This window comes from Sinocyclocheilus rhinocerous, unplaced genomic scaffold, assembly GCF_001515625.1.
Source record: "Sinocyclocheilus rhinocerous isolate Xijiao unplaced genomic scaffold, SAMN03320098_v1.1 scaffold848, whole genome shotgun sequence".
Classification (NCBI taxonomy): Eukaryota; Metazoa; Chordata; class Actinopteri; order Cypriniformes; family Cyprinidae; genus Sinocyclocheilus; species Sinocyclocheilus rhinocerous.
In genome coordinates, this window is record NW_015664186.1 from 96,777 (window position 1) to 119,616 (window position 22,840).

The 22,840-nt window shown below is 37.1% G+C and overlaps 1 protein-coding gene across 5 annotated transcripts in view; it reads left to right on the forward strand.

Annotated features, from left to right (window-relative positions):
- Positions 1 to 22,840, forward strand: part of chchd3a (coiled-coil-helix-coiled-coil-helix domain containing 3a) — a 70,720-nt gene that overhangs the window by 34,175 nt on the left and 13,705 nt on the right. For 4 of the 5 annotated variants that reach the window (XM_016540564.1, XM_016540565.1, XM_016540567.1 and 1 more), the window contains 3 exons: positions 5,164 to 5,178; positions 7,523 to 7,606; positions 17,536 to 17,606. In XM_016540564.1, coding sequence (XP_016396050.1) covers positions 5,164 to 5,178; positions 7,523 to 7,606; positions 17,536 to 17,606 — 170 coding nt within the window. The remainder of the gene's footprint in view (positions 1 to 5,163; positions 5,179 to 7,522; positions 7,607 to 17,535; positions 17,607 to 22,840) is intronic. The other variant, XM_016540566.1, reaches the window with a different exon arrangement.

Below are 22,840 nucleotides of genomic sequence, written 5' to 3' on the forward strand. Positions count from 1 at the left end.
TATATAAATATACACATACACATACACACACACACACACACACAATATATATATATATATATATTTATATTTATTTTATTTTTTGATGATGATTTATATTAACCACTCAGAGTGGGCATATTTGATTTTATTTGGTGATCTGATGACCTTAGGAAAGGGACTTGCGTTAAACAAGAAACAGATATAAATGGACAGCATTTCAGATTAGAACACACAATATTTAAATGACAATATTCCCAGACCAGACACTAATTTTGATATATCTGTCTATGAGCATATGGGGTGACTTTGTCAATTCATATGGGTCGGATGGAGATACTTCTTGACAGGTGGACAGAGAAGCATGTACATGCTTGTGTGTTTTAGGGCACTGGATCGATCGTGGTGTCTGAGTACCAGGACATTCGTAGAGTGGGGGTCTGGATGTAGGGCACCAAGTCTGATTGGGAAATCTTTGTATCTGGTCCCTTTAATAGTAAAGGACAGGCCTTCTGGTTCACAGCTAATTTGGTCTTTGCTCACAGAAAATGAGGCCCGGACTCTGCCAGGACAGTTCATTTTTCCCCCATGTCTCAGTAGAGGACATGTCCAGTCCTACACAGGGGGCCGTCAACTCCTGCCTACGCAAGAATGACCTCTGACCTCTGTTCAGCATCCCTCTCAATTACCCACTGACCCTTCCTGTCATAGCAGCACAGACTGCTGGGTAATACACCAGCTTCCCAGACACGTTTAGCAGGATATGATCTCAGGGGGGCGAAGGATCGTCCCGTAGAGTAAAATGTTTCGCTTGAAACTGTGTGAAATCTTCAAGGACTACCTTATTTTCACATCATCATGCAAAACTCGACCTTGTTAAAGGAACATTGACGTTTTATCTGCATTGAGCTACGTGAAACTGGATATTGATGGGATATTAATCATAAGGTTTTTGGAAGCTCACAAAATCAAACTCTCGGTTTCTATCTGCTCACACAATCAGGCATGTCTTTCTTCCCATGTACACTTTTACGCTCTCTCATTATCACTTTTATTCCCGTCCTTCTCAGTGCCAATTAGATCTGAACAGGCTGGCTGTGGCCCGACATTTGACCTTTGACCTGTGCCTGCTGGACGGGTGAACTCCTGAGTTTGTTCTGGCAACTGGGTTCCTAGTGATGGATGCCGGGGCCTGAGTAACTCTGACCTTGTTCGGTTTGGCCATCGAAGGGTCATGGTGAAAGAGACGACATTTTTAACAAAGAGCTTTGATTTGTTGTCATATGCGTGGGTCTCTGCGGGCAATGTTTGCTAGCGTTTTCTCCATTCATTAAGGAGGGTTCACCTCAGGTCGAGAAGAGGCAAGGCACGATCCTTCCAGACCCAACTTGTGCTGCCGAAACGTCACTGTACTTTGCGAAGAAGAGCAGATGACAAAACAGGTGACGTGAGGAGCAGAAATGGAGGAAGAAGGATTGAAATAGGAAGAACGAGGCATTTTTAAAATATCTCCCTGACGCAGTACATGCTTTTACCTGTTATGTCAGTACGTTCTACACTAGCTCAAACTCTATAGCACTCGGCTAATTAAAAACATTGCTCTTCTTAATTATTCAGCTGCAGCTAATTGATATTCAGCAAGACACTCTTCCTTCTAAACGACCCGTTTAATTTGACCATGGGGTCTGCTGCGCTGATGCCGAAGTCATCCTGCCGTGCGAGAGCGGAGATTGTGTGGGAAGAGTCGAGCTCGCAATTAAAACAAAGATTTTTGACGTATTATATCTACGTTTTTTTTTTTTGGAAAGAGCTGGAGGAAATGCAGCCTATCTGTTGCTTTGGGCCGTGCTGAATTCTCACTTAGCAGATCCAGAATGATAAATGTCACTGGGCATGTTTTTATTGCTCGTTTTACAAAAGATACCTTTGTTGATAGTGCTGGTTGTGTCTTTAAAAGAATAGTTTAGATTATAGTCAACTTAATGCCTATCTTTGGCACACTGGGTGTCTGGCTTGTCCATTTATGTGTATAAACGAATAGGAATTGCATTTATAGTTATTGTATTTTTGTTGAAGCACTTAATAGCACTCAGTGTAAGCTTTAGATTGAAAATAACCCGAATTGAGTCACGCCATCAAAGTTTTTGTTATAATGGGTGTGAGTGGGCGACAAAACAGCACACATTTTTTAACAGGTCGTATAATAAGAAATCAAATTTTCATTGACCTTTTGAAGTAACATAGTTAATCGTATTCTGAAATCATGTAACTTTCAGAACTCAAAACTTTTTTCACTCGGAAAAAAAAAGCTGCAAAAACAACTCGTTCTGAACTACTGACACAAGTCAGATGAGTACATGGAGCACAACTTCCCACATTCACAACAACACATCAACAATGTCTATTTGGTATTCAAAACTTGGCACACACAGTCACTGTGAAGTGATGAGGTTTAATTTGGAGTATTATTCAGATGCTGGAAAATCTTTAAAGAAATTATAGGAAATAACGCCAAACTTTTTGCTGTGTGTAGCACCTGCAACTCTGCATATACTAATGTTGGAAACTGGGCCCAGAATGAACATCATCAACCGCCAAATGTGATGTAAAAATTTGATGTAGCTAATACGGCCAGTAGCTTTTCAGAAATATAATTCTGAACATAATAGATGGCTCGAATCAAATCACTAAAATACAAGACAATAAAAGACATACAGATCTAGTAAAGGGTGTCTTCTAATTGGGCCTGAGGGAAAAAAAAAACAGTGGTTGTTTCTCTTCGAGCTCATTTCTCTTCTGATGGGGAGTCATCAGTTTGTTTCTTTATAGAACAGCGGGATTGCAGTTTGCTGTGGGTCTCTCTCTGTCTCTCTCTCTCTCTCCATCCGGACACATGTCACGAGAGGTGTGACATCTTGTATGATAAATCACTCTCATTGTCCTCCCTCCCATCCTCCCTGTCTCTTGTTCTCAATGTTTGTAGTTTCACTTACATTTTTCAGCCTCCCATCCCACTCCCTGTTCTTCATTAGCTGGATAATAGCGAGCATATTGGTCATGTGACTCAGGGGCCTTTGTTAGCAGTGTTATGTGATTAAATGACCTGCAGGAGACTGAATGAGTGTGATGTGATGGAAATAATCCTGACAGCCTGTGTGACTGAGCGACGGAGGGCTGCCATATGCTCTCTATGATGCGTTGAATGAGAGGGAAAATCCCTGCGCGCACATCGGTGGCAGCGCCTCCCTGTTCTTTAATTGCTCATTGGATACGCTTTCACTGCGTTTACCTACTGGTCTGTGAATGCAGCTGCTCTGTGTGTGTGCTTGTGTGCTGAAGGTCAATAACGGTAGCTGCATTTCTTTCCATAGAAAATTTGGAGCTGTAATGTCTCCTTGACTGATTACCCACAATGCTTCTCGCCCACGCAAGGACCTTGATTGGCTCACAGACTTGAATGTGTCTGTGTGTACGAGTGAGTGCTGGATGGGAACAGTGCAGAGGTCAGATTTATTCTGCCAGAGGGTTGGACCGTTTCTGTCGAGGGCTGTGGGTGTTTTTGGAGAGCAGTTCTGTCCGTCTTAACAGCTGCAGCTGTGGGACTTGATTAAATGGCGGTTGTGTTGCTATTAAACCATGTTATACACGCTCATGTGTGTCATGGGCCACTCTAAACGTAAATGTAAAATCAAAACTGACCCTGTTTATTTTCTTAATGCATGTTATTTGTCTCATTGTGAACAATGTGCAAAAAATAAATAAATAAAATGATATCACTTAATATATAAAGTAATAATAGCCGCATAAACTATGTAGGCTATTAGATAATGCTAACCAATAGCCAGATATCTGTTTTGGGTTTATTTTTGCAATACATTCAGGCTTCATGCTGATAACTAATGGCCACCGTCCATTCAGATCTCAGTGGATAATTAGTCATTTTGGTGTATGTGTAAGAGGCTGTGTTATTTTAGTTTCATACAGAAAATATTACAGATATTTCAGTCATTTTTTAAATATTTTTTTAATTTTAATTTTAATTCATTTAATATTTTAATAACTTAGTTTTTTTGGTGTTTTTTATTTCAGTTTTAGTTATTTTAGTATATCAAGTTAACAGTAAGTTCACAGTAAACTAAAATAAATCAGAAATGTTGCTATGTCAACTAGTTGAAATAAAATAAATTTTTTCTATTTTATTTTATTTAACATTTATTTCAAGTAATGTAAATTCGTTTTTTTTTCTGTTTTAGTTCATTATAAAAACCCTGGTAAGGGGATGAAATGTCAAACTAGTGGTGTTTGCTTGTGGTTAAGGATATTTAAAAAATATTACACTTTGCTGCAGGGCTCTCGACGGACAAGAAATCACACACTTATTATTTGAAAATGTTGTTCTATTGCATATTTTATGATTTTGGATGAGCAACGCATTAAAATCCTGTAGACTTACATTGAAGGATGGAACCGAACAATATTTAGAGACCAAAATATCATAGATGCAACCATCTAGAAAACATAGAAACATACAAAAAACTAAAGCAAATCAGAATACCTTAGCAGTCACTTAAAAATGCCCTTGCAAAGACCTCTAAGGCCCAAGCAGATAGCAAACACCAATCTTCTATAGAAAAGTGTAGTTTAATAATGTCATGTGGTAATGTTACCTTTCCCGTAACAAAATGAATGAGAATTTTGTGTGTGAGAAGATGAAGAAGTTTAATTTTCTTTGGGATTATTAACACTTCTAAGTGACCTAGAAATCAAGGCAGACTTACCTGCGGGTTTATATATATTTGAGTCAGGGAGAAGTTCATCAGCGGCACAGGCCTCCATGAGCGCTGGAGTTAAGCTCTGATGGAGATCGCTCTGCTCTGATTAGATTTAGATTAGATCAGATTTTCAGGGTTTAGATTTTAGATGAGATTTGTTGCGAAGAGCTCTTCCTCACCTTGCGACAGCGTTTGATAACACAGAGCTGATCGTGCGGTCTCTGTGTCCCTGCACTACAGCAAACACCCCACTGCTTCACACTGCAGTTTGTGTGTGTGTGTGTGTGTGTGTGTGTGCGTGTGTGAACTTCAGCCTTTGAATACTGAATGTAATTATAGGAACTTCATCGTTAAATTGCTGTTCTCTCTCTCTCTTTCTTTATGTGCTTTTCTTTCCTCTCCCTCACTCCAGCAGATGGAGAGAAAGGTAAGGCATAAGAGGTTTGATTTATACATCCCATATCTGTCTCAACCTGCTTCCTGCTGCAGTACCGCATGCCTAAAAAGACTTTCTCTCTCTGTCCTTCTTTCTCTCTGTCTCTTTCTTTCTCTTTTTCTGTGATTTACTGCTGGCATTTTTTTTCTAATCATCATTTTTCTTTCATTTGATTTCCTGCCATTGTGTTTGTACACCAGCTAAGAATTTTTTTTCTCATTGTTGAGGCACTTTTGCCTATGAAATAAATTAATCATGGCTGAATGCGAATTGTTCTATCTGTAATTGAGAACTTTTGCATGATGCTGCAAACACGCTGCTACATGGTAGCATAAGTTCAAGATGACCAACACAAAATAATCCCCCAAAAAAAACTACAACTAAAGTGCACATTTTGTTTATTGGAAAACCCACCAGAATGTTAATAGTGATCTGATAAAGCAAATTACTGAAATATTATGTATTATTTGGTTAATATTTAGTATGTATTGAGTTGATAGCAGATTATTTATGCACACTTAAATATATATATAAATAAATATATATATATATATATATTTATATACAGTGGGGAAAATAATTATTTGATCCCCTACTGATTTTGTAAGTTTGCCCACTTACAAAGAAATGAAGGGTCTATAATTTTTATGGTAGGTTTATTTTAACGGATCGAGAGAATATCAAGCAAAAAATCCAGAAAAAAAAAACACTGTACAAAGGTTATAAATTGATTTGCATTTCAGTGAGTCAAATAAGTATTTGATGGTTTCTTTTATACTCATAACAAGATGACATTAGGAGTAATTTCTTAAAGTGACAGGACTAATCTGTGTTCCACTTGGGCACGTAACCAATCTGTGGGAGCCAGAATTCTTGCTGGTTGGTAGGGGATCAAATACTTATTTTACTGACTGAAATGCAAGTCAATATATAACCTTTATATAGTGTGTTTTTTCTGGATTTTTTTGTTTATATTCTGTCTCTATCCGTAAAAATAAACCTACCATAAAAATGATAGACCCTTAATTTTTTTGTAAGTGGTCAAACTTACAAAATCAGCAGGGGATCAAATAATTATTTTCCCCACTGTATATATATATATATATATATCAAAAAGTCCTATACATTTTAAAGCCATAAATAAAAATATTAAAATCAGTAAACATGGCTGTCAGTATATCTCCTCTCTGAGTGTGTTAGAAATTAGCGAGGGTCATTTCCAGTAGCTGAAGGTCAGAAGTGACGGAGGGGGAGAGGCATGTGCGATAGGACAGAGAATCACGGATAAGGCCATAAAGATTCTCTATTCTTCCACTGCTGATGTTATCGCTTTGTCTCTTACATCCACACACGCGCTAAGCCTGTACCACACAGAGATGGTTTTAGTGAGCGTTCCCACATGAACCCTGTCATGAACTGATGCCCTTGGAATAATCAAAGGTCTGTGTCATCTTTCACAATACCAGCAACCTGAGGCCATAATGACTCTGTGCATCTCTTCAGGATAGAGAATATCTACTGTGCTGCTATGTGTAAGGACTTTACACATAGCAGCACAGTACTCTGACTTTCTTTCTTTCATGGTGCACAAAAAGATAAATTTAACAGAATCTTTTCCATACAATAAAAGTAAATGGTGACCAGAGGCTATCTAGCTAAAAAATGATTTAAAGCACCATGAAAGTGCTCCATATGTGCCATATTCCAAGTCTTGCCATAGCTTCTTTGTGAAAAGACATTTAAGTCATATTTAACTGCTAATCTCAAAATAAGTTGGCATATATTCAAATATGGTGTTCGAGCTAAAAAACATACCTTTTTAAGATTTAATATGTAAAAATTATTGTTAGTATTTATGTTCCATGTATTATGTATTATTTAGCTTATTTTTTATACATTATGTTTGTAGCACTATGTTTGTAGTATAAGAAAGGTGTATTATAAATAACGTTTATTTATTACATTTCTATGTTTAATAGCATTCTGCGGGGGTCTTTTAGTTACATTTTTTGGAATGAAATTGCAGACTGTTTTGTCTTCCTAACGCTAATTTGATATCTAGCACTTTATGTATCATAAATACAATTTAATAATAAAAGTTTATAATTTGAATAAAACTTTAAATAATTTAAAGTTTTTACACTTTAAAATATATTACCGCTTGGAAATGACACACAATAATCATATTATGATATCCAATGTTTAAACAAATGCACTAACTTTTGGAAGGAAAAAAAAAACTTTACTAGTATTGATGGAAATTTCCTTCTTTCCTTTATAGTGTACTGAATTTGTACTGAATCCAATTGTGTGTTTATGTGTGTGTTTTTCACAGGCTAGACAGTTGGAGGAGAGAGACAAAGAGCTCCGGAAGCAGGATGCCTTCTACAGAGAGCAAGTGGCCAAGCTGAAGGAAAGGGTATGACCTATACATTTGCAGTTACATTATCCACAATTCCTGAATATATAGCAATGAACACTAAAGCGCTGCATTATCACTAACACGGTATGATAACCGTAACGCTTGACAGTAACTCACTAATGCGCGGTGCAGAATGTGAGATGAGCTGTCCTGAGCTATAGAGGCAGAATGTGAGTCAGCCTGTCCTGTGTTATATAGAGGCAGAGGTGAGACAGGCTGTCTTGCTCTACAATACCATGGTGAGGCAGGCTGTCTTGATCTGTAATGTGCGGCTGAGGCCCCTCGGCAACCTTGCTCGCTCATTTGTTGTGTCCTCAATCTGACACCCTCCTGCAGCTCATGGTCAGATCCTCCTCTGAGCCTCTGGGATGGGAGGCGTCCACCTCTCCTCACCTCAGACTCTCTGTCCTCAAACGGACATACACATACTAAGCTCCCAGAAGGGGGTGTGAAAGTGTGCAAAAACGGTCCATCTCTGGTGATGAGCCATTTTAAAGTGTAGGTTATGTGTCCATAGGTGTTTAAACAGTTTAGCCCTTTGTTACCATATGTGACCTTGGACCACAAAACCAGTCTTAAGTCGCTGGGGTATATTTGTAGCAATAGCCAAAAATACATTGTATGGGTCAAAATTATTGATTTTTCTTTTATGCCAAAAATCATTAGGATATTAAATAAAGATCATGTTTGGTGCTCATTCAACTCATTTAATCTACAATTCACCTACTTTCGTATCACCTTTTAGGCCTTGTGGATTTACCTTTTAAAAGCATTTTAAGTTAGATTGTAAGAAAATAAGCTTTTCTTTTTAGTTTCTTTTTACAATAAATTATGACATTTACAAATTAATTACAAATTAATCCATTTATTTTGTAGCAATATTAAACTTTTGGCATATATACGCAACAGGAGAATTCTGTCTTACGTGTTTGTTTGTTTTCTTCTAAAATGTCATAAACACTCATAAATCTAAAATTATGTACTATTATTAATAGCATTCTGTGGTGGAAATGTTTATTTATTTATTTATTTTGGAACATAATGGTATATTCGTCTTGCAAATGACACCAATTTTTTTATGTATTTTACATTTAAAAGTCTGAAACAACTCTTTAAGGATAAAAAAAATATGACTTTTTGCAACAAACTAGCAGAGCACTTGCACTTAGCACAATTACATTACAGTACATGTTGTTGTCTAAATGCACAGTAAAATCAGTGCTGATCTGGACCAGTCTAGTCCTAAAAAGCTGCTAAAAAGCTTCCATTATGATTGATTTACTGTAACTGCTTTCTGTTTGTTTGAACACAATAAAAGGATGAGTCTGTGGTTATTGAAAGCATGCCACAAATGCAGTCCATTGACATTAGGTTAGAAAATAACCCGGAATATTATTTTAAAGCTCCATTTAAGTCAGTGATTAGACTTATCCTGTGTCCATGAAACTAGCTGATCTTGCACACGGCAGCTAGCTTTAGCCCAGTCTCTCTGTCTCTTTACAAGGACAGCTCTCAGACCATTTCAACTCTGCATGCGGAGTTATTGATCACTCGCAGCTTCATCAATCACTCAACGATCTCTGTTCAGTATTCCCGGCACTGTGTCAACATATTCACAAACACATACACAGACCTCAGCCCTTCTGAGAGAGACACACTCAGCTGGACACTAGTGTGTCTGAGCCCAATGGATTTGCGTATCAGGATTTGTTGGTTAGACATCATAAATAATAAATGTTCTGGGTTTTACCCAAGATATTGGCTTAGAAAAGATTAAGGACCATATATACAGTATATCATAGGATATTCTATATACAAGAACCATCATATGCAGATGAGTTAAAGTATGTGTTAATAATAATAATAATAGAAAATAAAAAAAATTATAAAATTTATATTTCATATAATAATATTTTTTGTTTTCAACAATGAAAATAAAAATAATTCATTAAAATAGTCAGAGATGTAATCGTATTATTCACTGAAAATGTTGACCTTTTAAAAAATGTATAAAAACAATTGTTGAATACGATTTTTATTTGTTTATTTAAAAATATTAATTATAAAATTATAAATTACATTATAAAATATACAAATATTAATAATAATAATAAAAATTATAATTCATTAAAATAAGTAGCCAAAGATGTGTTATTATTCGCTGCAAATGTTGACTTGTGGCCAAGTTGTCTTTGGTGTTTTAGTTTGAATTCGATGTCTTACCAATAGGCCAGAAAGAATTGTAAAATCATTTAATATGTTAACAGGTTTATCGGACCATTGTCAATCATAAAATCTTGCTGACAAAATTATGCAGTTTTAATTTGTCCTCAGATGCACTTAAATGGATTGAGTCTTACCTCACTGACCGTTCCCAACATGTCAGAGTCCAGTCATTTAAATCAGCGGCTCTCAGTCTGTCCACCGGTCTTCCTCAAAGATCAAATTTAGGACCTTTGTTGTTCTCACTTTTTATAAATGATCTTCCGTCTGTCTGTCCAGATGTTTCTGTGCAGATGTATGCTGATGACACTGTAGTCTATGTTCATGGTAGTGATATCTCTCAGGTAGCTGAGAAAATCACTAACTCCATGGTTTTTATTGTTATGTTAATATGTAATTTTACTCTCTTTTAGGGTGACTGTTACCATCTGTCTAGGGACTGCAGGTGAAAAATAGCCTTCTGGCTAATTCTGGCATATTGACAGAAATGTTTATTAATATGCATTGTCCCTGTAATAAAAATAAATAAATAAATAAATAAAAATAAAAAAATTCGTGACTCATTTAGGTGAGTTTTGTGAACCAGATTAATGGATTCATTTATTTAAAAAAATAAAGATTCATTAAATTGGTACTGATCAGCATGCCAAGGAGAGATACGACAGATATCAAGATATTCAGTAAATAATTACTTACATTTACATCCATTTCTCATAGAAATAGATTCAGGCGACTTGTAATATAGCATATGAGTCGTATGGAACAATTTTACAATACTTTAGGGAGCTTTGTGTCCTTTTTGTGGCCATTCGTTGTGTTTGCATGGAAAAGAGCAACCAGTATGTTCTTGAAAATCTTTCACGTAACAAAAAAGCAGTGGAAGAATGTGACAAAAAAAATGTTGTTTGAAGCAACTTCGCAAATCATTCTGGGAAGCAATAGATTGATTTTGAATATACAGTACCACATTATTATGGTGTTTTATATTTTACTGTTTCCTCCTGGTCTCTCCTCTCTTACTCCTTCTCTAGCCACTGGACTGTAACAGTACCAGTAGCGAAAAGGAAAAAGAGAGCGAATGAGAGATACAGAGAGAGAAGAGAATAAAACGCTGATAAATATTACATGTCTCTTTCAATTCAGTTTGCTCGTTTATCAGTGGCTTGTATCTGACAGCCCATCACAGCTCTGAGACGGTGGCTGCCACCTCCAGCCTGCTTGTTGGTGAGGCCACTCAAATTGCCTCTGAAACAATATCTATATATGTACTCTACGTATATATTCACCAGCGATTTTCACTCAATACTCTCTGTAAAACAATCTCATATTTCAACTGAGCGCTCTGTTTTTTTTTCACAAGTTTTTTTTTTTTTCCCCTCCTCAATCGTGTTATTGGTAGTTTTGTGTGTTTCTCGTAATGCTCCATGATCACAGTGGAGAGCTGAAGTCTGAGGTGTTGAAGAAAGCTGCTAATACAGTGTTTTTAGCCTGATTGATGGAATTTAAATGACCTCAAGGGCACTTGACTGCAGTGGCTTTGGCTGTATGTTTGCCTGCTCAGAATTCGAAGTTGTTCTTTTTTTCTTTAACACTTCTTTCTTTTTCTCATTGTTATGGTCTGGCTTGATAATGTGTAAGAAAATCATCATAACCTTGATCGCATACCAAGCCAATCAGTCTCAGTGATAAAATTCCCATAGTGCATTGCACCTGCAACACAATGTTATGAGATTTGGTTACAAAAATTGAGAATCTGTAATTCCGACTCTGCAATCCCAGTTCATAATAATTGAATTACATTTTTTATTTTATTTTGTTTTTGAAGATACAACAGCCCTTATTATAACAGTCTTAACTATATATACTAAACAAAAAAATGCAAAACAATATTTTGTTGTAATATTTTAACATTAATTTAAGAATCAATTAAACTTTTGTTGTACCACCAATTACAAAGCAAAACAAAACAAAACAAAAAAACTCTTTTCCAAATGTGAATCTGGTAGTAAAGTGTGTATTTTCTGGGATTACAAAATAAATTTTATGTGTAATTATATAATATTATTATTATTATGTAATAAAAGGTAAGCATTTTATTAATTGTAATTATTTTTGATTAAACTTTATTTTTAATAAATAAATAAACGTGTGTCCAACTGTGATCAGCTATAGTCATTTTGATCAGCTCAGCATGAAAAGAGCTTTCTTGGAGCATTTCAGTCCTTGGTAGTGCAACTGAAGCAAACAATCAACTGGCAAGGCACTGTCAGAAGATCTCGGGGATAAAGTTGTGGACAGGCACAAGTCAGGAGATGGATACAAAAAAATCTAGAGGCACAGTGAAGTCTGTTATTAAGAAGTGGAAGGTATTTGGTACAACACAGACCCTCCCTGGATCAGGACGTCGCCCCAAACTGGATGAAAGAGCCAGGGGAATGACTTGAAGACTGCAGTCCACAAACGGCCACCATCAAATTTAACTGAACTTGAGCATTTCTGCAAAAAGAGTGCGCAAATATTGCAAAGATGTGCAAAGCTAGTAGAGACAGAGACATATCCAAACAGACTAAAGGCTGTAATTAAAGCAAAAGGTGGTTCAACAAAATACTGACACAAAGGGGTGACTGTTTTTCCAACTCAGTGATTCGGATTTTTTTTTTTTCTGACATGTTGGTGTTAAATCTTTCACTTGGATGTTTTAAGTTGCACTGAGTAAAGTGCATGATGAAACAAAAACTGTTTCCGTCTTCATTTCAGGCTGCGAACAACAAAATGTGGTTATTTTATAAGGGGTGATTCTTTTCTATACCCATTGTATGTATTTTAAGCATAACACAGAAAACTGAAAAGCGATGTAAACTAGCTTGAAATACTTTTAGAAGGAGCGACTTCTCGTTATACCATCAGACAGAGAGCTCACATAAACATATCTGTCTTACTTACGATCCATTTCAGCCATTACTTCCAATTCATCCGCAAACTGTTGTTCAAAATCATCCTCAATCCCGTACATTTCATCATATTCATCCATGTTTGTGGTCTCTTGTATGTTTTGATAGACGAGCCCATGCCAAACATCATGACCGTTTACGCATCATTCAGACCAACTACAGAACAGTGAAAGAGCGGCTGAAGGAAGCTGAAGATTCCCATGACTTGTAAGTACTATTTAAAACTTGATATTTGCACATAATAATATTAGGGGTGGGGGAAAAATCGATACAGCATAGTATCGCGATATTTTCCGGCACATTCAATCACAACTGAGCTTTGCCTAAACGCACCTCGAAGATTCTGAGGCAGATGAGACAAAAATTGAATTATTTGGGCTCAACACCAAACGATATGTCTGACGGAAATCCAATACAGCTCACCATCCAAATAACAGCATTCCTACAGTAAAGCATGGAGGTGTAAATATCTTGTGATGGGGGTGTTTCTCTGCAGCAGGTACTGGAGCACTTCTCAGGATAGAAGGAAAAATGGATGGGGCAAAATCCCGTGAAATTCTTGAGGAAAATCTGCTGCCCTCTGCCAGAAAGTTGTCAATGGGAAGAAGGTTTACCTTCCAACATGACAATGACCCAAAGCACCGAGCAAAACTGACCTCACAGTGGTTTAAGGAGAAAAAGGTGAATGTCCTTGCATGGCCTAGTCAGAGCCCAGACTAAAACCCCAGTGAAAATCTGTGGAATGACTTGAAGACTGCAGTCCACAAACGGCCACCATCAAATTTAACTGAACTTGAGCATTTCTGCAAAAAGAGTGCGCAAATATTGCAAAGATGTGCAAAGCTAGTAGAGACAGAGACATATCCAAACAGACTAAAGGCTGTAATTAAAGCAAAAGGTGGTTCAACAAAATACTGACACAAAGGGGTGATACTTTATCCAACTCAGTGATTCTGTTTTTTTTGTTTTTTTTCTGACATGTTGGTGTTATATCTTTCACTTGGATGTAGTAAGTTGCACTGAGTAAATACAGCTGGATAAAACAAAAACATTTCAGGCTGCAAAGCAACAAAATGTGATTATTTTAAAGGGGGGTGATTCTTTTCTATACTCACTGTAAATCACACTTCACTGCATGGAAAACTCTGTTTCTGTTTCCTGTGCTTGCTGACAGCATTGTTAAGAGAAGAGAGTGTGTTGTTTTATTTGAGATCAGTGTGTGGTCATTATCTCTTCTTCACTGTAGACGAGACACTGGAAGGGGACAGTGTCTGTCTCTGCACGAGGCCTCGTTAATTTAATTAGCCGAGTTTTATCTAGACAAGAGACACAGCTTGAGCTTTACGTTCATACTCATGTCCCCTTGTTTTTACTTCCAGACAGCCAGAAGCATAGTAAAAATTTGAATACTTAAAAATGTATTATCATTTGTTCACCATCATGTCGTTTCAAACCCATATGGCATTCTGCACGAGTTGAAATGTCATCAATTTGTCACTCTAAAAATGTTTTCCATGCTTGGACTGGATGTTTTATGCAATGCTATTGAGTTACAGCATTTCTGGTTGTTTGGGACATTTCCACTCATCTGTTTTGTTTCACAGTCTCCCGCAGTAAGAGGCAGTGATGGAAGGATTGACTCCACAAGCCTCTGTTCTGCTTTCCTTCCCTGTTTGCAGTCGCCAGCTTTGATTTGTTAAAACTCGGTCACGCGCCTCCGCCGGTGCACTGCAGAGCCAATATGGCCGCCGTGCTGTTGAGCCATAATGGCTGTCTCAGCAGGGGTTTCCCTCCACATCCTCTCTGGTCTGTGAGAGATAACACAGCCTGCTGATTACTGCACCACTGCTCAGATATCTCATTATAAAGCCTGCGATATTTAATTTGAACATGGGGTTGTTTCTCAAAACACCACCTATATGCACCGTCAGTGGCAGGAGTAGCTTTTAGGAGGTTCTTTCTTTAGTCCATAACACCCCTGTGTGCACCAGATTAAATAAAGTTTTATTTTAAGATGCCTGTAAACAGAAGGTAAGAATGGAGTCTGACAGCTGCTTTGTGGAACAGGTAAAGGACTGGATTTTTTAGTGGTGCTTGCTAAGGCAATGAATGAAACGGTACCTCAAATCACGTGGCTTATTTTGACTTAAAAATTTTGAAAAATGGCAGGGTAATATAACTGCAACATCATAACATACAGTATATCATAGTTGAACCACGTGACTTTGTTGCACCACATGACTTTGATTGGCAGACAAAAGTGTTTTACTATCAAAACACTTTTGTCTGTTGGATCACATGACTTTGTTGGTCGTGCCACATGATTTTGATTTTTCAGGCAAAAGTGTTTCATTATTAAAACTTTTGTCTGTTGGACCACTTGACTTGTTGGTTGCACCACACAACTGATTTTGCAGACAAATGTGTTTTATCATTATTTCTTATACATATAAGAAGAAAGGGGAAAAAAAACACTTGCAAAATCAAAGGAGTTAGTTGAAAACATGACTTTGATTTTACAGATAGTGTTTTATTATATTTCTTAAATATATATAGGAAGAAATAAAACATTTTTGCTGCAAAATCAAGGCCTCTCTAAAAGATAGTTGGAACACATGACTTCGTTGGTCGTGCCACATGACTTTGATTTTGCAGAAAGTATATTAGAATAGAAAAAAAATAATAATAATTGTATATTAGATTTAAGTATATTAGAAGAAATAATAAAACTTGTTTGTAAAATCAAAGCCTCTTTATGATGTTAGAAGTTTGACTTTAAAAGTCATGTGGTGCAACCAGCAGAAGAGTGTTTAAATTTCATTATTTAAATATACAATAAATAATAATAAAACACTTTTGCAAAATAAAGTAATGTATTGCGACAAACAAATGCGTGTGGTCCAACAGATTAAACTGTTTAAATACTAAAACACTTTTGTCTGCAAAATCAAAGTCATGTGGTGTGACCAAAAAAGTCATGTGGTCCAACAGACAAAACTCTTTTAATGATAAAAGCAAAACATAAGACATTGTGTTTTAATAATAAAAGCAAAATCAAAGTCATGTGGTCGAACTAACTCATCAAAGAGATGACTTCTGCAAAAAAAATACAACAAAATAATAATTGTTAAAAAAAAAAAAAAAACCTTGAAAAAATATATTTTTTAACTTTTAAAACTTTTTTGGAAAATTATTCTCAAGATGTGTAAGATCAGGTTTTGTAATCATAATCTGATTACAGTCTACTCTTGCTATGGCAGATGAAGATGAGGGTTTAGGGTTTCGCGAGAGAGCATGTGGGTGGTAAAACGTTTGCTCTCAGATTGATGGAGTGGCCTCTAAATCAGTGTGGCCCAACTCTGAAATCAAAATCAGCAATAATCCCACTTTGTCATTAATCAAGGGAAATGGCAGACTTCCCAAATTACACCATTGCTCAGGTCATGGGGTTTTAGCGTGTGTGTGGAGGTCCGACTCACTTTCCACATAATCAATTTCTGTGCAGGCCAGCGCCCTCTGAGTGTGTAGCCCTGATTAGTACTGACTCCTCCCATCAGATCTGCATCATCACATCATGCTCTTTAAATCACTGCTGCTGTTCCCTAATATCAGGCCCCTCAGAGTCAAGCTTGTACCTGATGTCGTCTTTAACTCTCAACACTGTTGTTCCAATAATAAGCTTGATAGCAGACTTGTCAACGTCCACTCAGGGGGAAATAAATCATTATTTTGGAACTTTGCAACTGTGCAAGTTGGATTTTCAATGTCCTACGTCCAGTAGTGTAATACTGTGTAGTTCCACAAAGGGTCCAAATCAACACTTACAAGCGCCAAATGTTTTGCCTTGGCAAGAAAATGAAACCATTAGCATTTTTTTGCATTGCATTTTGCATTTTTTTTTTTTTTGCTTTACACCGTTTTTTAATCATTACATTTTTATGTTTTTATTTTTTTATTTTGCCTAAAATATTATTTTTTAAATATGTTTTATTAATAAAGTAAATAAATGTTAAATATAAAATTATAATACTTTTTTCTGACCAGTAAATATTATTAAGGATCTTTTATGGTAAATTATCTACCTACCAACCATTGGTATGTTTGGTAGGAAGCTGATTTTGGACAAATGATTTTTGCTTGACGTGCAGTCCATCAGAAGCTATACAGTAGCTTCACTAAAAGCCTAAGATATAATTATTGATCCTCATGGTTGTAGCCTTTCATTTGTATTGATTGTGTGTGTGTGAGATAGTGACTGAGAGATGAACCTGTCTCGCTTTGATTGAGAGCTCTCTTTATGGATGTAGCTTGAGCAAGTTTTTGTTGTCACATCCTCAAATTCAGTCATATATCTGACATTTGCCCATTTTCTTTGAAATGTCAGTTATTGTTTTGAATCATCTACAAACGCTGTATCAAGGTCCATTCCAGGTTGTAAGGATATTGTTTTTTGCCCGCCTACTCTTGACACGCTTCACTAAGAACCTCTTTTTTTATTTTGTCCCCTCTTTGAAATCTAAAAGCAAGCAAAACTCTTTGTGCTGCACGGACAACAAAAAATTCTTAATTTATATTTTAACTGAGTTTTTTTTTTCTGTTGTACTGGCAACGATTCTTCTGTTTAGAATTTTTGTGTGAGCTTTTTATAAAATGTACTCTTATCTACTCTTCATATTGGAGGAGACAACAGAGGGAATAAGAACACATACAATATTTAATTTTTGACACAAACTTTCTCTCTCCCTTCCTCAGAGTGCCCAGTTCTACAAGGTGACCAATGAAAACTATCACAAGGCAGCAGACGAGGTCAACGCCAAGTTCAAGTGAGTTCAGAATGACACACTCTGGCACTCATCATCTCAAAGTCCAAATACAGATATTCCACATGCTGTCATTCATTATTTTGTAAGCTTTATCTATGTGGGTCTATATGATTATTGTGCAACAGGTGTTTTTTGTTTTGTTTTGTTTTATTTATTTTGTGACATGTTTTGCATATGAACAGAACAATGGCATGAACATTAATGTTTTGTTGTTTTTCCTCTCTCTTAAGTATTATTATACATACACAATAATACAGATTACACACACTATAATACATATACAATAATTTCTTTTTTTAAAGACAAAAATTAACATTTTCATTATTTACTCGCCCTTATATCTCTTTTTTAAACTGTATGACTTACTTACTTCTGTGAAACACAGAAGAAGACATTTAGCCAAATGTCCAAGCTGCTCATTTCCATTGAAGTGAATGGAGACCAAGGGCACCATTATAAAACCAGCCCATATAAATCACGCGCTATATTCTTCTGAAGCCATATGGTAGCTTTGTGTGAGGAACAGAGCAAAATTTAAGTTGTTATTCACTAAGTCTTGTTTGACTAAAAATCTTCTTTGAGAAGAACTCTTATCTTAGACATTTTGCTATTAATAACTCCTTTTGTGTTTAAAAGGAAACATGTGAGGGTGAGTAAATGATGACCAGAATTTCATTTTTGGTCAAAATTTGAATCTACAATCCCTTTGAATCTACCAAAACTAAAAGATGTTTCCCTCATCTATTGTGACAAACTTCCAAGTCTTGTCATGAATGTGAAGTCTTAGCCATTAGGCTACTGTAGCTGGAAACATGTAACTGAACAGCTCTACAATTACAGGACATTTTGGCTCCATATGTCTTAATGTGGCCTATTAGCCCCAATAGTAATGTATGTTGGTTAAGGGGAAGAGAAGGGAGGCCAGCCTGTTTCAGGACTATCCTGCGCTCATAAATCGCATTAGGCTGTCATTATCCCTCTTCCTCAGTGCCAACACAGGGATCATCGTCTCTTTAGAAATGTCAGAAATTGATTTGTGGTGTCCAGTGAGGCAGAATCAGAGTCGGGAGGGGGGAGGTTGCACAGCTAATGCTAAATTGCATTAAGAAATGCATTCAAATAGCATTAGCCTGACATGGTTCTTCGCACAGGCCTGGGCCGGGGTGTCATGTGACCAGCGAGGCCACAGTGGATGCTGTGATTGGCTGATTGCATTAGAAAGGTGCATTAGCAGTGCTGTGATTGGATTACGGGATGGAGGGAGGAGAGCGTGTGAGAGGGTTTTTTTCTGTGTAATGAAATGTCTTCAGGGTCTGATGTTACACGAGGAAAGATGCAAGCTTTACTGACTGCAAGAATAATGAGGTTTAACTGAATGTGTGTGAGAAAGAAGGAAAGAAACTGCAAAGTCTCTGTAATATATGAATGATGGGCCACAGTTGTGTGTGTGTGTGTGTGTGTTTAGGTTCTACATTAGAAACACATCTATCTGTATTGCTTTTCCCAAATGGATATTCCAACACTATTCGCCCTCTAAAGGGAAAGCAGGTGATAAGATACTATCAGGAATTGGGCTGGGTAATAAGAATGAAGTATATTTTGTCCGAGCCTTTTGATTTCCTGAAAGATGAAACTGCCCTAGAGATGGAGATCCAAATCTACATAAATGATGGAATTACCATAAGTTTGATATGATAATCTTTTGTTTGAAGTTGTAAATGGTTGTCTCTTCAATGTCTTCATTCTCTTAGTAGCTGAAAGCTTTTGATGTGCATGTGGGTTTGGCTTCTGGAAAATCAGTCTGGTATAATTGCTTTCCGATGCATGTGTATTTGTATAATAACGTACCCATTTGATTTATTTTTATTTACTTGTATTTTGTCATACTGTATTTAACCCTCTTTTATCATATTTTAATCTGTTTTTTTCTGAATAAGAGGGCAATGCCATGAACTTTTGCCATGATTTTATTTTAAGCATTGGTGAAATTTATGTATAAATGTTTCTCTCCAAAATGTTGGTTTTAGTGGTGTAGAAACTAATTTGTTGTCAACATGGAATGACATGGAATGAATCTTAGAGCTAGTGATGTTCATAACCATTAGTAGACCAAACAAAACTGGGAGCCCCTTGAAACAGCAATACAGTGACAAAGTGGTAGTTAGGGTTGGAATGACATTTATCAACCAGTGGGCTAGAGATATGGTTTAATGTTAAGAATTTGAACCAGTAAGATGGGTAAAAGTAGAGTTTAGGATGCAGGGTTGAGGGATGGGGTTTGAGGCCAAGGTTAAGTGAGGATTGAGATGTTAAGAATGAGGTTAGTTGCTGAAAAAGAGAGGTTAGGATTTAGGGTAAACATTTAGGAGAGGTTTGGGCTGGATTGGGAAGGGTTAGGAATAGGGCTGCAACAACTAATCGATAAAATCGATTATTATCGATTATGAAAATCATCAACAACGATTCTCATTATCGATTAATCGGGACTGCCCACAGTGCACGTCCAACGGAGTCAGACAGACGGAAAACAGAGACAATTAATAATCAGCTCAAAAACATGTATTGTTTGATCATCTGTTGTTGAAAGTTAAATTAAAGGTTTAAAGGTCAACATGCATTGCGCATATTTTATGAGAGTAGGAACTGTAAGGAGAAGAACAATAATCGACCAACTAATCGATTATCAAAATAATCGTTAGTTGCAGCCCTAGTTAGGAATAGGGGTTGGAATTAGAGATATGGGATAAGGTTAGGGCTATGATTGGTTAATAGGAATGTTGTTCTTGGATCAACAGACATTTTCAATCAGAGGATGTTTAAAGTATGGCCACATACATACTGCAGCTAAATTTGGTTATCAGTTCACCTTTTAGTGCCTAATCCTGTTCTGTTCACAGACAGTTCAGCAATTTACTGGAGTGACAACCGCATTTTACAACCAATTTAACTCCTGAAAAATTCAGGTAGTGACATTTACAGAAATTCTGTGCAGTGTGTGTAGAAACAAACTGAACAGCTAGCTGTTAATGACGTATTTAAACATGTATAAGGGCTTTGGTGCAAGAAATCGCAGGGAATGAGGTGCATCTTGACTCATTATTTTACTTGCTATAAAAGAATGGCAAATAAGTACAAGCCTATAATAAATTTAAATCCAAATGCGTTATCTTGTCAATGGTTGTTTAGTTAAAATCGGCAAACATAAGTCTTTGGTCACTGTAATATTGCTTTGGTCTAAAATAGTGGATACCAAACATGCAAGATGCTAGATCGTTGCTATGGTTACCGTGGTGTCCCAATTTCGAGAGTGAGTTCTATTTCGTACACATATAAAATGATAATTTAGAGGATTCACTCCCCTATCCCGGTTGTCACTTCTGAAACTTTATAGTGTGTGCGTGGCCCATGTGTATTGTACAGATATGTACATGTTCATACATGCACACAAATGTATGCATTCAGTGCTGTTCACACACACACACACAAACTTCTGTTCCTCACAGACTTATGCACACACACACAGCCTGTCAAGCTATGCAGCCGTGGATGCTGGATGAATTACAGATAAATGCTTGAGTGGAAGAGTGTGATGTTTTCTCCAGCCACCTGTCAGTGCTGACCTTTGCCCTATCCCTGTGATGCTGTGTTTAAGCATGCACTGTGTGTTTGTCTTGTGTCCCCAGGGGGTTGCCGTTCTCTGTCACACCGAAGCAGTTTCACAGCGTTGACCTCTCCCTATGTTCTGCTATCTTCTGTACTCTGAATGGGTGTAGATGTCTCTGCTCACCTATAAAATTCAAATATCAACTGAAAACCAATAAGGTACCTATATATTGTGCATTCCTAGCACCTGCTTTTGCATTCATTCATAAAGGTTATTTCTGACCCTCCATGAGACTGTGTATTGCCATTCGCATTCGTGTCTCCTTGGAAAAACCCCATCATACACTGCAAGATCTTAGACTCTAATAGGCTTCTCTTTAGAAGAAATAACTCCTCTTAAAAGGCCATGAAGTTTGACTGCCTATTGAAGCACAGCTTGACCTGTCTCAGAGAACACAATTATAGCTATTACAACGAAATCAAAGTGAACGGCAGTAGACCAGCCATAATATTTAAGCTAAATGTTCTGTTTTAAAAGAGGTCATTCTATGGCTTAACGGCAAAGAATATCAACGTAGAGTTAATGGTTTTCTCACTCAACAAGAAAAGCTCCACACACACACACACACACACACAGTTATGTCTGGTACTGCCACAGGTTATCAAACCCTCGTCATATTTAAAGTGTCTCTCCAGACTGCAGGCAGGCCACTTTTAGCTCTGTTACATCTTTACCGCATCTGGGATTACCTATATATCATTCTCTCATCTTCTCTCTCACCCCTTCATCTTTTTGTTTTGCCTTTCTCACCCTGGCATCAGACCTCTGCTCATCTTCTCCGTCACTTCTGAAACTTTATAGTGTGTGCGTGGCCCATGTGTATTGTACAGATATGTACATGTTCATACATGCACACAAATGTATGCATTCAGTGCTGTTCACACACACACACACAAACTTCTGTTCCTCACAGACTTATGCACACACACACAGCCTGTCAAGCTATGCAGCCGTGGATGCTGGATGAATTACAGATAAATGCTTGAGTGGAAGAGTGTGATGTTTTCTCCAGCCACCTGTCAGTGCTGACCTTTGCCCTATCCCTGTGATGCTGTGTTTAAGCATGCACTGTGTGTTTGTCTTGTGTCCCCAGGGGGTTGCCGTTCTCTGTCACACCGAAGCAGTTTCACAGCGTTGACCTCTCCCTATGTTCTGCTATCTTCTGTACTCTGAATGGGTGTAGATGTCTCTGCTCACCCAGTTTAGTCGCCCATTAACGTGTCCTGTTTGGGTCAAATGGCACTTGTTGGAATTATTGTCCCAATGCGCTACACCACAGTTTAACATGATCATCACTCTGATTTTAATGAATAGTTAAACCAAGTATGGACTAAGGCCTGAAACATGCTCTACACAAGTATGTGAATGTAAACACTTGGTTTTATGCATCATTGTCGGAATGTATTATAATATGCATTAGGCCTATATATATATATATATATATATATATATATTTTAAAGTGCGTTGCATCAGCGCAAATAATATACCACTTAGCAGCAATCAAGCGTTTGCGATAACTTGCAATGAGTCTGTTACAGCGCTGTGGAGGAATTTTGGTCATTTTGGTCC